Genomic DNA, 15,557 nt, shown 5'->3' with positions numbered 1-15,557 from the left:
GATTCTCCTCCCTCTTGCTGCAGTTTGATGCTGACATTCTCCTGTTCATCCAGGAAGCTCTTCCTTATTTACACTGGTATAGGAAGACTTACGTTCCCCAGGTCCAAGCACTGGGTTGTTTTAGTGGTTACTATCACACTTGGAAGGGGCTGGATCTTGTATTGTCTCAAGCCATCCCTGGCAAAGAACTTTAGTGGAGGCAGCACTGTGCCTCCCAAAGTACTCAGAACTAAGAGGGAAGAATTGGTGGAGGAAAAAGGAACAGAGTTACAAAGAAGCCATTTGGAAGCCATGAGGACTACAGGTAAGTCCTGGCAGAGCCTGTTGGGATCAGCTCTTTCTATGGCTTGCTGAACAGTATACCTAATTGCTTACTCTATTTTGCCATATCTAAATGAGAATTCTGGGACTTATTTTAGAAAATATGTAGAAGGATGGATGGATGATCCCAGGACCTACTGAGACTAGCTTCTGGGTCCATGCTTAAGCTGCCATTTAAAAATGTGCTAACAGGTACATTTCTACACTGTTCTGAAAGAACTAGTCCACATGGCACCCATCAGATATCATAGTATCTGGGCATCTCAGACTCACTGGTATGTTCATGCTCAGAACACCTCTGAGAGACAAGACAGTGCTATTGTTCCCATATGATACCCCAGGGGTGGGCAATTATTTGGGCATGAGGACCACTTAGGCAGTTTTGGTGAGTTGTTGCAGGCAAGGTCAGCACCTCTTCCCTCTGCAACTGCTCACCAAAACTCCCTAAGTGGCTCTGCCTTGTACCTGGCCAGGCAGCTGGGCTGGGGCTGCAGGCAGGTGGAAAGCAGCATCTGGGAACAGGGTGGGTGGGCATGGCCAGGGGTGGGATCTTGGGGCAGTGACAGTGTCAGGCTGGGGCCGGGGGCATAACCATGATCTGCTGCCTGCGTGCCCCTGCCCAGAACCAGCACCCATAACAGGCATGTGGAGAGCAGATCATGGCTCTGCCCTGGGCCCCAGCCTCACACTGTGACTGCTCTGTGATCCTGCCCCCACCCACCTGTCCTACTCCCGGCCACTGCTCTCTGCCTGCCCATAGTCCCATGCCTGCTGCCTGGCCATAGGAGACTCCTCCCTAGCTTGCTCCTGTGACCATACGGATGAGGATAAGTGAAACTTGGGGGCATCCAAACCCCAAGTTTCTGGGCTTGGGCCTGCATGTAGGATGCCTGCCAAAGGATTTGGAAGCATCTGAAGCCCCAGGTGGGGGTGGAGGATGTTTGCGGGTAGTAGGGCCACATTTGGTTCTTGAATGACTCATGGATTTGGAATTGATTTGGCTGGTTTGACTTGGAACATGAAAAATTTTCCTTAAAAAAAAAAATCCTGCTTATGTGCGTCCCACTCCCGGTGGTGGGTGGGCTGAGGTGCCTAAGCAGCAGGGCTGGGTCCAGCAGCAGTTGGAAGGAGGTGCTGCTGTTGTGGGGGCTGCTGGGAAGCAAGTCCGATTGCTGCGCCGCCCCAGCCCTGCTGTACACCTGGGGATGGTGGAACCAGCCACTCGCTCCACAGCCCAGGCTGCCACTAGGGCCTGGGCCAAGTGGGGCCAAGGGACCCACTATGGACTGGACAAAATCCCTTGGTGGGTTGTGTCTGGCCCGTGGACATATTTTGCCCACCCCTGCTATATCCAGATCCTAAAAAGTCCTAAATGCTTTCAAGGATCTGGGCCCGAGAGGCATTTTTAAAGGTATTTAAGCACCTAGATATTCAGACAGGTGTTTCAGAAGTGCAGCAGCCACCTTTCAACATCAACCCCTAAGTGACTTGCCCAAGGTCAGACAGCCAACAGAAGCCTGAGACTCTTGAGTCTCCACCCAGGCCTCTAAAAGCTCTTCTTCTCTGTTCCTGAGTGTGGATAATTGCATTTTGCAAGTCCTCAGGGAAGAACCAGTGGCTGTGGGATTGAGCAGTGTGACCAACACTAAAATCTTAGACGTGTACTTAGATGACATCTCCCCCATATGTTTCCCATGTACTTGTGTCAAACTGTGAAAGGAACAGAAAAGCTGCCTGGTAGCTAATACAACTAAGATAGTTTGCCTGCCTGGGCCACATTCACATAAACGTCCTTGGAAGCGCAGCTTTATTTTATGATTGAAATTTCCAAGTTAACTGTGGAAGCAGCACCCTGGTGCTATGATCCCCCGGCTGGATTTTCAAAAGCACCTGAGATGATATAGGAACACAAATCTTGCTGCAAGTCAATCCAGGCCAGGCTCCTGCATCCTGTAGGCCATGTGGAGAAGTCACATACTTAGAGTGTAATTTGTTTGTGAAGGAAGAAAGTGATTATCTCTGGTGGGGAAACATGCTGCTGTGGCTTCTTCTGTGCAAGTTGCTATTGTCAAAGATGAAACCAGGGTAAGAGGTAGAGATAGGTGAGGCTGATGCTTTGCATTGGTAGCAACAGTGTCACCCCTGAGCATTACCCTTCTTGCAAAGAGTCAGTATCTTCCCACCTCTTAATACAGTTGGGGAAATGGAGGCACACAGAGGGGAAATGAATTGTCCAGGGTCACCCAGTGACTCAGTGGTAAAGCCATGTCCTGCGCTCAGGAGTCCTCACCCAACCTCTCTCTCCCCCAAGCCACAGGCTCCAGTCATATAGACTAGCTACATAGATGGGCCCTACACCAGCAGATGCATCTATGAGGACAACGGGTGTTTCTTCTATAGAAAATTCTGCTGTGTTTGCAGTCTGACTAATCAGGGGACTCTGACCCCAGGCTCTGTGCATATCTCTGTGTCCCTCGGGGGCTCTCCTCTAATCCGGCTCATATTTTTCTGTCACTGTGCGGTACAGTATGTGCTTGAAGGGAGGGCTGGAAAGTGGCAGCCGTGCTGGGCTCAGTGCCATGCACAGATGTGTCTCCATGAAACTGCCTAATCCACTCAGTATGTCTATGGGTGACTCTAGCCTGGCTCCAGGGATCTGGCCTCTTCCCATAGCGTCTCCCTTCTCCCTGGTGCCACTGTTGGGGCAGATTCCTCCCCCTGCATGGATTCGATTTCCCAGATCAGAGCTACACCTCAAGAGTTTTCTGCTGAGCCCCGGGAGGTTTGGTTCTCTGCTGAGCACCACAGTTGTGCTCAGCACTATACAGACATGCAGGTAGGCTCTACCCCTCCTCCAGCTCCTCCATGGTCTCCCAATTGGGTCCCATTTAGGAGCAGCAGAAATAGGAAAAGGCCTGGTGTCACCATGCTCTGGAGCGCCAGCTTGGGGGTTCCCCAGGCTCACCTAGAGAGTTGTGTGGCTAGGGTGAATCTGCACACTGGTCATTCTCTTTTTCCTACAAAACTGAGTCAGCAGTAGAAACCATGCAGACTGCCTGGAGGCAGGCCTAGGTCAGCTTCCACAGGGTTTGGTCCTTGCTGGGCTGGGCTGCAAGCCGAGATGTTACACAGGTAGCAATCTGAGGAGGAGTTTGAGGGATTGGGAGGGGTCTTGCTTCAAACCTAAGGGGCTTGGCTACCCACAGAACAAGCCCTTACAGTGGCCTGGGTACCAAGAGCCTATTTCGATTGCACCATGTGAAGCAACTTTATTCTCCCCTTGGCTGGGTTTGTTTGTAAGAGATGCTAGCCCCTTTTTCCATAGGACCTGCAGTATTTATCACAGGCCCAGCAGTATTTATCATAGACTCTACAAGATTTTGCTGATCTGCTGCTGCAACCAAGCCAGCTTATATTTACCAACCTGACTCTGATGGAGCAGTGCCCGCTTACCCTGGGGTTGACTGTCATTCATCAAGGTCTCTAGAGGGCTGTGCTGGAAACCAGGAAGTAAACAAAACATTGTATCATGCCTCTTCACGGCTGTGCACACAAGCATGCACACATGCAGGGAAGTGCATGCCTACACTGACCCTGTATGTACATACCACCCACTGCCCACCCTGCCCCTTGCACACACACCTTCCTCCTCTCCTAAGTGAAGAGACACTATAACCTCTGGATGTAGTGGGGAGGCACTGCTGGGCTGTTTCTTCACAAGCCTTTACCAGCACATCTCCAGCACTGCTCTGATGCCACCTTGCTGGTGGGAAGAGCACCAGTCCTGATGGCTCAGCACTTCTCACTACCATTCTAGGCCTTGTGTTGCCTGCAGCCACCATGTGCAGCACTGGCAGTGATGCTGGTGGTGACTGGGATGCTGGCAGTTGGTCAGCTCCAGCACTGGCACCACCAATACCATCACCACTGACAGCAGTGGGCAAGGTGAGCGTGGACACAGAGAGATGCAGAGAGTGGGATCTAGCATCACAGACAGGGGGAACTTCCATCACAAATAGAGGGCGCATCTACATGTGCTGATTTAAGGCGTTTACGGTGCATTAAGGGAATGGGGCTACACATGCGCACCCTTAATGTGCCTTAAAAATGGTGATTTTAGACTATTCGTGCCTAAATTTGATACCTGCAAAAGCAGGTAACAAATTTATGTGTGACTAGCTAAAGCACCTTAATGCGCACGTAGATATGCTAAGGCACATTAATGCTGTGTATGTTGACTGGCTTGGGACTAACTTTAGTCCCAAATTGGTCTGCACACCGTGTTAATGCGCCTTAGCGCATGCATGTGTAGATGCGTGCCTAAATTGCCTTAATGTGTATTAGGCAAATGTGCATTAAGTTGAGGCATGTGTAAAAGCATGTGGCAGACAGGCAGTAGAGAAGGTGGTATCAGAGGCAGGGGGACAGGTGGGGCGCTGGTGTCACAGACAGACAGATGGGGTGAAGAGATTATGTCACAGAAAAGTAGATGGAGGCAGTGGGGGGAGCTGGTTTTTCCCTTCCTCAGTGCCACCTGTGTCTGAAGCTACATGTTGCTGTCTTGGGACTTCCCTGAACTGTCTTATGTGTGGACAAGGGTTTTCATACCCCTACCAGGAAACAGAGACAACTGGACTTCCACCGCCTGGCAACCCTACGTTCTTGGTGGCTACAAGACTTAATGGAACTAGAGCCACTGCCTGGGCTAAGCATCTCCATGAAGGATCTGAGCTGAGAATGGCTCACTGTCACCTGTGCCCATCTGGCATGATAATCTCCTCCTCCGTGGCACCTGCTGGGATATGATCCTGAGGGGCACTGAGCCTTATGGGCTGCAGGACATGACACATTGCTAGTGACAGGGTCAGGGAAGCCCCTGAATGACAGAGTAAGGTATGTGTGTGGTGGGGCATTAGTCACCATCTGGGATAAGTGAGGGCAATGGCTGACTCCTTCATCTGATTGGCCCTGGGAGAACAAGTGGGATGAAGGACCAGCAGGGCCATTGGTCAGAGCTGATGGAAGAGGATACTAGGCCCAATGGACACAGAGGGTGGGATACTGGGCTGGATGGGCTTATTGGCTGCAGGGAAAGGGGGGTTACTGGATGGTGGGATACTGGGCTGGATGTGGTCCCATTGGCCTATCCTGAAAGGTGGCAGGGTCAGAGGAGATGGTGAGCTATGTTGGAGAACTGGGTGGGAGGTCTGGCAGGTAGGGACATCTGGGCTAGATGACCCACAGGTCTAATCTAGTGGAGCAGGAAGGAGGGGTACTGGGTGGGATGTACTATTACTCTCACCCTGCTCCTTGTGAGCATGGCAGGGTTCTTTCCCCCATGGCAAGAGCTCAGGACCCACAGTGCCTTACTGTGCTTGAAAAGTCCCTGCCAGCCATATGTCCCAGATACCAAGGGGGTGAGGTGTAGCAGGGAGGGGCCAGCAATAGTCTTGCAGAGGAGAGAACTGGTTTGGCCAGAAGCGAGCGTCTGGGCTTGGATAGGGAAAGAGATTATTTGCTCCATTAGCCTGTGCTGCCCTGTCCTGCATGTGCCTCTCCTACAGGAACAGCATAAGCAGCAAGGCAGGCCCAGGTTTCCAAGCACACTCACTCCGGGGTTTTCTGGGGACATGCTTTGCTTCTAGTACCAAACACTTTCTCGTAGGGGCTTCTTAAAGCATGTGGATAGAAAGGGAGACACCAGAAAACAGAAACCTTCCTTACTGCCCAGAGAGAATAATGGAGTTGCCAGCTCAGACCTTATTCAATATTACCTGTAAAGCCCCAGCTCCCAGAGTCATGGGATCCAGGAGCTCCTCAGCTTCCATTTCAAGGCAAATGTCAGTTTCTAGCACCACAGGTAAAGAAAATATGATCCCCTCACCTTTCTGTGGGAGCTATATTCAGCCTTCTACAGAGGGTCTACATGTGATGTCAATACTGGAAGCAAAACACAACCCTTTGCCTCAGGTTTTGCATTCAATTAATTAAAAATAATAGCATTTGTTTCCTCCCAAAGGATCCCAAAGCCTTTTATAAGCTTGGCAGATGGGCTTGCATTTGGGAAATGCTGTGTCTCTAAGGCATCCACCTCTGGGGTGGAAGGTAAGAGCTGTTTGTAACAGCCTGCAGTGACATTACACAACTCTCCCAGTCAGGAAGGGAAGGAGAATTCTGCCTCCAGTTGCAACTCCCAGGAGGAATTTTAGGTCAGCAGGATGCAATTACCCCATCTGGAATTTTGCCAGGAAGCTGAGGTTAGACTCCTGATTCCAGTGCAAAGTTCAGCAAGATTGAATTGCCAGAAGGGCCTCCGTTTTATAGCTCCTCCAGCAGCTTGGCCTCCCTTTGCACTCTGATGGGGATGGGACTGTATCGAGGAAGTGGCACACCCTATTTTCAAGAGGGACCTGAGAACCCAGCAGCAGGCAGCATAGGCCAAATAACCAGGCTTTGTGCCTGACCCTTGTGCTGAGATGAACTCCATGGTAATTTGGTGCATAAGTGCCTCTGGAGATCCCACTAGGGGCCTGGCTGCAGCTTTTGATGTCTGCACATTTTTAATAGCTGGGCTTGAGTGCTTACTGGTCAGGATCCATTCCAGGCAGGCAGGGTAGTCCTGGCCAGGATTTACTTGTGATCCTGCCAGGTGACTTCCCTAAAAGTGCTTAGACACTGGGCATGGGGAGGGTACACATTACCTGTGATCTTACTGCAAAACCTGGAATCAATCCCCTTGCTCACTGGGAAGGGGTCCTGGAAGCAGGAAGGAAACTGCCTCCCTGTGTCCAGCCACCGCGGTGCCAGGGGTGGGTGTTCCTACCGCTCAAAATGAAAGACCAGTTGCTCCTGCTATGAGCTGAGTAGCATCAGCCCATCAGTGGCACCCAGGCTGGTCCCTGCATCCACCTCTGCTTTCCAGAGTTTCCATCTCTGGCATGCCCTGTTCTTCAGGAAGCTGCCCATGGTGCCTCCTTTCAAACCAGTGGGGAACCAATTGTGTGTGTGCTGGGGGAGGGGGGTGGACTGGACACCCCCTGAACACCTCAAATCAGTCTCGCATTCCTTGCCCACCTTTCCAAGACTGATGAGCTGCCCTTCCAGCCTCTTATCTTGCTGGTGTTTCTGTCCTACCCAACGCAGCCTCAAACATCTGAGATCCATGTCTCCAGGCCCACTCGTCTGGCCTTCACTGTGCTGATGGCCAGCACCCTATCTCAGGGGACGCTGGAAGGATATCCTTTGCTTCACAGTCTGATTGGGTGGGCTGTAGGGTGCCCAGTGTACAGAAGAAGATTGTGGGTTGTCCCGCATGCCCACCCCCCCCCCCCAACTGTCTGTGGAGTGACTGGGGTGACTGCTTGTTTTGCTTAACCATGCTGCTGAAGGTGGGTGGATGTTTTGGAGAGGGACCTGAAAGACAGGAAGCTATTAAGGTGAGTCACAGTGCAGGGGCCCTCCTTATAAGGACCCTGCCCCTCTCCCTTCTGCCTGGGGTAGTATGAGTCACAGCAGTGTGTGGGGGAGGGCAGGAAGTGATAGCAAGGCATTATCAGGCTGGGAATCTGGGTATGACTCCCCCCAACTACCTCCCAGCTTGGATGCCCCTTCCCCAGGGCTCTTCTGAGATGAATAGCACTTTTGTGGCCAGAGATCTTGCTGTGAGGATATTTCAAACCAGCCTCAGGGAGAAGGTGGGCACTGCAGGAGGGTGCCCACACAGGAGAGAAGGCATCGCTGGCCCCCTGATGCCTATGAAGCTGCAGCTGCCACCAGCTGACACCCTCCAGTGACTTTAATGATGCTGTCACAGGCCCATAAACCCAGTAGGGAACATTCATTCCCACAAAGCTGCAGCAGCTATGGCCAAAACCAGAATGAATCAGACCCATCACTCCTTCCTTTCCAAGCCCTTTGCAGCAGCAGGCTGGAAGAGCTAGCTAGTAGGCAGCAATCTACCAGCACTGCAAGGGTTAAATCACGGGTTAGGGGGCTGCCTGAATGTTGCCCTCCACTTCATCTTCCAGTCACTACCTTGCATCTCTGTATCATCCCCTGGGAGGAGCACAGCCTGGGCAACAGGGATTCAAGCTTCCCTCCCACCAGCAGAGAGCAGCTGTGCCACCCACAGGCCTCAGTCCGGCCCTGGAAAGCCCCTGCACCCAAATGGGAGAGGGAAATTTGGTTTGGGTGGTCTTTCTGGTCACAGGACACTGGCTACAGTGGTCTGGGATGGGTATGCATTGGATTCTGCCAGGGCAAGGGGATTCAAGTTTTGATAAGTACCAGAGTCCACAGCTGAGAGTAGTCTGCTCCCTGTGCAGAACTGGGGAGAAAGGTGGTCCACTGCTCAAGACATTCAGTTGGGACTTGGGCAAGCTACACTCCATTTTCAACTCCATCACAGACTCCCCGCATGACCTTAGGCAAGTCACTTCATCTCCTGGGGTGCCCATGAAACAGGAATAATGGCACTGCCTTGCCACACACGGGGTTGGAGTTAAACACTGTCAGATGCTCAGTAACACATAAGGGGCCACATAAGATCCATTAGAGTTAAAAAAAACCATCGGTCCTTCTATTCTCTCTTCCTCTGTTCTCTTTCCATTCCCCTTTGGCTCCAAGAGCAGCAACTGGGTCCCTCCTGAGTGGCAATTTCCAACTTCACAGTCTCTGCATTACTGTCTTGGTATCTTGTGCACTTGGCCAGGGACATCACTACCTCAGAAGATGGCGTGACTTTGTTCCTCCCTACTGATGCACCCAATGCAAAGCTCCTGGAACTCCATCCAGACTCCCTGCCCTCCAGTGTTTCATCAACAGTGCTGAGACACCAAGCAGGATGGCAGGAGTCACAATTTGGCTCCGTGTGGCCTGCAAAGCAGTATTTCAGGGCCTTCCTGGGGAGGAGGAGGTGGCTGACCTGGTAGGAGAGCCAGTGCCGTGCAAGCCTCGAACAGATCAGATCCTGCTGTCAGCTGTGCTGCTGTGAATCCAGGGCAGCCCAGTGGAGTTCCTGGTGTAGCTGGAATCAGAATCTGGCACAGATGCTTATAGTATCAGCCTCATGAGGGATAAGGGTGTGTTGTCACTCCCCAGTCAGCTTGTCCCAGTGCTTGTTGAGCCATGTAGAGAATCCAGCTGCCCTGGCTTATCTGACCCCATCATAGTTTGGCCAGGTCAGGCCCATGTCCTTCAATGGTCTTTGGATCCAAAAAAGTGGTGGAGGCAATACCATGATGACAAATTCAAGAGGGCTGCTGCCGAGCTGCTTTTCTAGCCCATATGGAGCCCAGACACAGCAGTGATGGATATAGAATCATAGAAAAGTAGGGTTGGAGGGGACCTCAGGAGATCATCCAGTCCAACCCCCTGCTCAAAGCAGGACCATCCCCAACTATATTATCCCAGCCAAGGCTTTGTCTAGCTGGGTTTTAAAAACTTCTAAGGATAGCGATTCCACAACCTCTATGGGTAACCTGTTCCAGTGTTTTACTACCCTCCTCATGAGTAAGTTTTTCCTTATATCTAACCTACACTTCTCTTGCTGCAACTTGAGACCATTGCTCCTTTTTCTGTCATCTGTCATCACTGAGAACAGTCCAGCTCCATCCTCTTTGTAACTACTGTTCAGGTAATTAAAGGCTGCTAATAAATCCCCTCTCAATCTTCTCTTCTCTAGACTAAGTAAGCTCAGTTCCCTCAGTCTGTTCGCATAAGTCGTGCCCCAGCCTCCTAGCCATCTTTGTTTCCCTCCACTGACTTTCTTCAATTTGTCCACATCCGTTCCATAGTGGGGGGGCCCAAAACTGGACATAATACTCTAGATATGGCCTCATCAATGCTCAATGGAGGGAAATAATCACTCCCCTTGATCTGCTGGCAACACACCTACCAATGCATCCCAGTATGCCATTAGCCTTCTTCAGAACAAGGGCTCACTGTTGGCTCATATTCAGTTTATTGTCCAACGTAACCCTCAGGTCCTTTTCTGCAGAGCTGCTGCTTAGCCAGTCAGTCCCCAGCCTGTACTGGTGCATGGGATTGCTTTGTCCTAAGTGCAGGACTTTGCACTTGTCCTTATTGAGATTTTTTTGGTCCAGTTCAATTTCTCTAGGTCTCTCTGAATCCTAGTCCTACCCTCCAGCATATCTACTACTCCCCCAGCTTGGTGTCATCTGCAACATTAAAAACAGTGAGACAGGTGAATGTAGAAAGTGATCAATGAGACAGTATCTCTCTGCCATTGCCCCTGCTTCTGTGTCTGAGGCTGGGCAAAGGTCCTGGGCCCAGAGCTGGCAGGCAGGGCAGGGTTCACTCCAGAGCAGCTTCTCTGCTGTGGCATGGGTGAATCATACCTGCCCTGCTCCCAACAAAGCCCTCTAAGGTGAAATGGAAAGGGCTGCAGTATGTAGGAAGGTGTTACACTGCCCCATTTCCTAATACCATGAGTCTCCTCTGCTGGGCCTGAGCGGCCTCTAGCCAGGCCATTCGGAAACAACAGAGCAAAGGTATGTGAGGGCTGGAGTTTGCTGCTGAGGCTTGCAAGGAGGAGGGTGGGGTGGTGCTGAGTCACCTGCCCACACACTGATTCATCACTTTGTTGTGGTACAGGGGAAAATAATGCACCCAGCAATGTGCTAAGGGTAGGTTTGTGATCTGGCACCCCATGGAACCCAGCAGGTATCAGGAAAAGGCACATATTGTTGCCAAGGGACCACATGCCAGGGCCCCTGACTCTGATTCTGGCTCTGTGGTTCATCCTTCTGATGCTTTGCAGATTGGTTGCCATCAAAGGTGTACTCAGATGGGCACTTCCTGATGCCACAGTTTCTGGCCCAGCCAGCTGCCTGAGTCAGTGATTTACACTGGCCAGGGAGATTGGCATCCATGCTGAGCTACACTCATGCTGGTCTTGCTGCCAGAGAAGTCAAACATGGAGTGAGCTTGGGGAAAAGGTCATTGCCCACACTCAGGGACAGCAGTCAGCTTCCAGAAGTCCCAAGTGACATGATACAACTCCACAAACCTCTCTGGGGTGAACCACGTTCAGCACTGATGGGAAGAGGCAGACTAAGATCCCTGGAGCCCAGAGAAACTACGTGCACTAAGTGGATTCACATGCATGGACACACACATACACACATCTGTTTGCTGCTAGTGCAAATGGACAGAATCCCCATGCCTGAGTGACTAGGACATGCATGAAATGGGTGCATGGGAGTGTGAACACATGGGAACTGGAGCTAACTGAAATGTGCAGACATGGTTAAATGTGCACAGGAGCCACTGTTGCTCAACGGCTTGTGTTCCAGCCCCTTGGTCCTGTGGGCACCAGCGTTGACAGCTCCGTATGGCTCTTGCAGAAACCAAACTGCCTGGGTCACTCAGCAGGGGGTCGTATTGCAGGAGCAGCTTTGTCTCCATTGCCTCCTTGGTCCTTGCCCAGGTGGGAACAGACAGAGACAAAGTCCTTTGTTTTGCCTGCTTCAGGCTGCTTGCCAGCGGGGTGGCAGACAGAAGGACTGCGGGGCATGAAGCATGAGCTTCCAGCAAATGACCCAGAGGTGACACCCGAGCCATCTGACCTCATTCCAGGAGTGAAGTTTTGGCGTGTCCAAGGAAATTGTTGCCACTACAGGCTGAAGGAGTCAGGCCCCTTCCCAGAGCAGGGATGAGTCCACGGAAAGAGTCTCCACAGAAGTTGATGGATGATATCATCCTGCCCTGGGATGAGCCAGCAGCCCAGTTGAGGGGCAGAAGGTCACAAAGGCATGGACTTCATCTCAGTAGGAATTTCTGCTTGGAAGGACTCTACTCGTGGCTATGCTAAGATAAAAATTTAGAGTAACCCCACTGATGTCAACAGGGTCACTCTGGAGTGACTCTGGAATAATTTGCTGTCCATAAGCAGCAGCTTGTAGAGCCAAGGATGTGTCAAGTTGGATATGGAGGTGTCAATGGCTGCCTTGCCCACTGCTATATCTTGGTCTCCTACTCCCCAACTGTCCATGTCTCAGGGGGGTATGTCTCTTTGGGTTGGGGGTTTGAAGAGGGAACCTCCCTGGTTCTGCTAGAGTATGTATACTCTTGGTGTCCTCTCCCTGCCTAGACCCTGGGCGCAGCTCTTCTGGTGTTGCAAGGCAAATAATCTCTTTCTCATCCCTGGTGTGTAGGCTTCATTGACCAGTTGGGTCTATTTCCACCACAGGGCAGTTCACATAATGAGAGGAGATTGAAAGGCAGTAGAGGCACAAGGCACAGTAGCCAGGCCTCTTCTGTGAGCGATGGGAGGAGGAGGGGATTTCAAAGCAAGCCCACTCCTCAGATGCTGTGACTGGCTCAGCTGGCACCTGGGGGGGGGGGGGTGCACGTGGGTCCAGAGCTCTCAGTGGTGGGTGTGGATAGTTTGAAGGGTGCTGTGGAGGTAGGAATAACCATTGGTGTCTCATGCCATCTTCCTGCAGATAATGACATGGACCTGGGCGCTCTACAGAACAATGTGAACACTACCCTGGACAACCTCTACCAGGGCAGCCTGGAGCAGGAGAGAGCCAGGAGCCTGCCCAATGGCAATGCCTTCCCTCTCAGTGAGCGGGGGGACAAGGCTGATGTGCTGGCTGGCAGTGACATGAAGCGCTCACAGCCACTGCTCATCCACATGAACAGGTGGGTGAGGTAGAAGCAAGGCCTTGTGGAAAACTTCAGCCCTCCCTTCTATAACTGGTAGCCCATCTCCATGTCTGGCTTCTCCTCTGCTCCTGGGCAGGGGCGGTAGATGTGTCAACACCCTCTTATAGAGCTGGGGTGCCCTCTCCAGCCATTATTCCCATGAACCACATGATCTTGGAAGAGGATGGATGCATTAGAGCACTGCAAGTCAGGACTCCTGGGTTTTTCCTGTCAGCAGTGGGAGGCAAGTGGGATCTGGTGGGTTAAAACTGTGGGTCTGGGAGCTAGGACCCCTGGGGTCTATCCCTTGATCTGGATGCAGTGTAACAGTCCAGTACATTAGAGCAGCCAGTGAGCAGCCCTTGTAGCCCAGCCGGGTTAGCTCTTTCTACATGCAGGACATGGTAGAGCTGCAGCCCCTTTTAAGGCTGCTTCCTTGCCTGAGAGCACAGACAAACAGCATTAGGGAAAGGCAGAGGGTTAGAGCTAATCATTAACTCTCTGCCTGCCCTTGGGGGTCAGTGCTTCAGGCCCCACTCCCCCAGCAGAGCATAGTCTGGGCTCTTTCCACAGAAGCGGAAAGAAGCCTTCCCCCTCACCCGCCCAGGGGCTGATGACTTTATTGTGATATTTATTGACACAGCCACCTGTGTCTGCCCCTCCCTAGGTCTCTGAGGTGGGGTCTGAGACTGGTAGGTGGCTGATGTGGGGGACATGGGGGGGGGCACGTGCCCCCCTGAGATTGGCCCCTGACTCAGCACTGCTCAGGACAGGGCAGTGTTTTTGCCGTGTGGACCGGCAGCATGTTGGGGGAGTAGGGGGGCAGCGGGGGGCACTAAGATGCGGCACAGAAGTATAGGAGTGGGTATGGGGCTTTTGGCCCGCCCCCAGACCCACCCCCAAATTGTGACCCCCCAGACTCAGGAGGCACCAGCCACCCCTGTGCTGGGTGTCTGGAGCTCAATTCTCTGTTCTTTGCATGTGCTGCTTCCCTCTTTGCAAAGTATGGAGAAAGAGTTGAATGGATCAGGAATGGCAGGTTTGCACAGGGCTGTGCTAGAGTACATGACCATGTCACGTATCCAGGCTAGGAATCAGCAGTCCTCTGTGGTAGGGCCGAGCAATGCCCTCCTCCTGCCCAGACACACAGAAACTGGAGAGGGGATTATGGTTTTATCCACTTAACCAGGAAAACAAAATCTCTCCCGGAGAGCAGTGAATTCGTGCCCTTTTCTCCACGTTTGGAATGTATGTGACTCTCGTGTATCTTGCATTTTTCGCTTATATGGCTCACATGATCTCACCATGTGCCATAGGCTTCTGACATGTGTTTCACGTGAGCTCAGCCTGGTTCATGGAGCTGTCTCCTGGGAAGCACCTTAGGGGGTTCACATGATTTCATTCTTGCTTTGATGCCTCTTAGTTGTGGCTCATGTGGCTGGTGTGGTTCACATGCCCCTTATGTGCAGCCTGTGTGGTTCATGTGACCTTGGCATGGCTCATGTGTCTTACACAAAAGACTATGTGGCCACCTGCATGCTCACCCCTGCTCCTCTGTGTCCCTTCTCTTTGCAGGAAGTTAAAGGAGGAGGAGCCGCGAGCCTCATCACTTCCATCCATCCCCAACCCCTTCCCCGAGCTCTGCAGTCCCTCCAACTCACCCATCCTCAGCAGCCCCACAGCGGGGCAAGGCCCACAGCGTGAAGGTGGCTCCCATGTAAGTGTGCCTGACATGTGGCTTGTTGTGCTGGTCCCAGAAAAGGTTGGATATATAGTGAATCAGTGATGCTGGGAGCCAGGATTCCTGGATTCTCTCTCTGGCTCTGGGAAGGCGAGGGGCATAGCGACTAGTGTAGTGGGGTAGGGTGCCATAACTCCTGGGTCCCTCTATCACTGACCTTGGGTGAGTGACCTCTCCAGTTTCAATGCTTCAGTTTCCCTCCTTTGTAAAATGGGGACAATGATCTTTGAGTGTAAATGCCACATCACAGTTCTCCCCTGAGTTGGGTCTGCCTGGGGCGCTGTACAGTCCCAGAGCTGGCCAGGCATGACGGGGCTTGATGAGGCCGGAGTTGGTTCCCATGGGGACTGTCGGCATGGATCCCAGGTTGTTTGGATGGCCACAGCCCCCCCTGGCTTGTAATTACTGGAGGGCAGGCAGGAGGGATAGTTTCCAGGCACCCTTGGAAACTTACCAGTGTTTCCCACTTGACACCTCCCCTGCTGTGCACCTGCCTCCCAGCAGGGTCCAATGCAGCCTTTTAACCCCTTCTGTCCTGAACAATGCACCCAGAAAACCTCGACTCTTTTGCCAATATAGACCAAGATACCCCATAGGTCCTCCCCCTTGGGTCTCTGCAGAGACTTTCCTGAGCTGGCACCAGGGGTATGCCAAAAAAACTAGTAAGCCTGCAGTGGTGAAGGGCCCCATCTGGACCTGAACCCCTGTAGCACAGGCTCATGGAAGTCACACTGACTACCAAAACCAGAAGGGCTGCTAAGAAGACAGAAAGCAACTGAAAGCGTAAGCAGGAACTACTCTGATAACTGGGTGGGGTGCTATG

The 15,557-nt window shown here is 52.1% G+C and overlaps 1 protein-coding gene across 6 annotated transcripts in view; it reads left to right on the top strand.

Annotated features, from left to right (window-relative positions):
* The window catches only part of GRB7 (growth factor receptor bound protein 7), a 50,657-nt gene that overhangs the window by 14,699 nt on the left and 20,401 nt on the right, over positions 1 to 15,557 (top strand). For 5 of the 6 annotated variants that reach the window (XM_059726976.1, XM_059726977.1, XM_019482532.2 and 2 more), the window contains 2 exons: positions 12,789 to 12,990; positions 14,569 to 14,710. In XM_059726976.1, coding sequence (XP_059582959.1) covers positions 12,789 to 12,990; positions 14,569 to 14,710 — 344 coding nt within the window. Of the gene's footprint in view, positions 1 to 4,817; positions 5,215 to 12,788; positions 12,991 to 14,568; positions 14,711 to 15,557 lie in introns of those variants that run through there. The other variant, XM_059726979.1, reaches the window with a different exon arrangement.

The sequence above is a fragment of the Alligator mississippiensis genome, chromosome 4, assembly GCF_030867095.1.
Source record: "Alligator mississippiensis isolate rAllMis1 chromosome 4, rAllMis1, whole genome shotgun sequence".
Classification (NCBI taxonomy): Eukaryota; Metazoa; Chordata; order Crocodylia; family Alligatoridae; genus Alligator; species Alligator mississippiensis.
The sequence above is the reverse complement of the archived record's forward strand: the minus strand, read 5'-3'. Positions and strand labels throughout refer to the sequence as shown.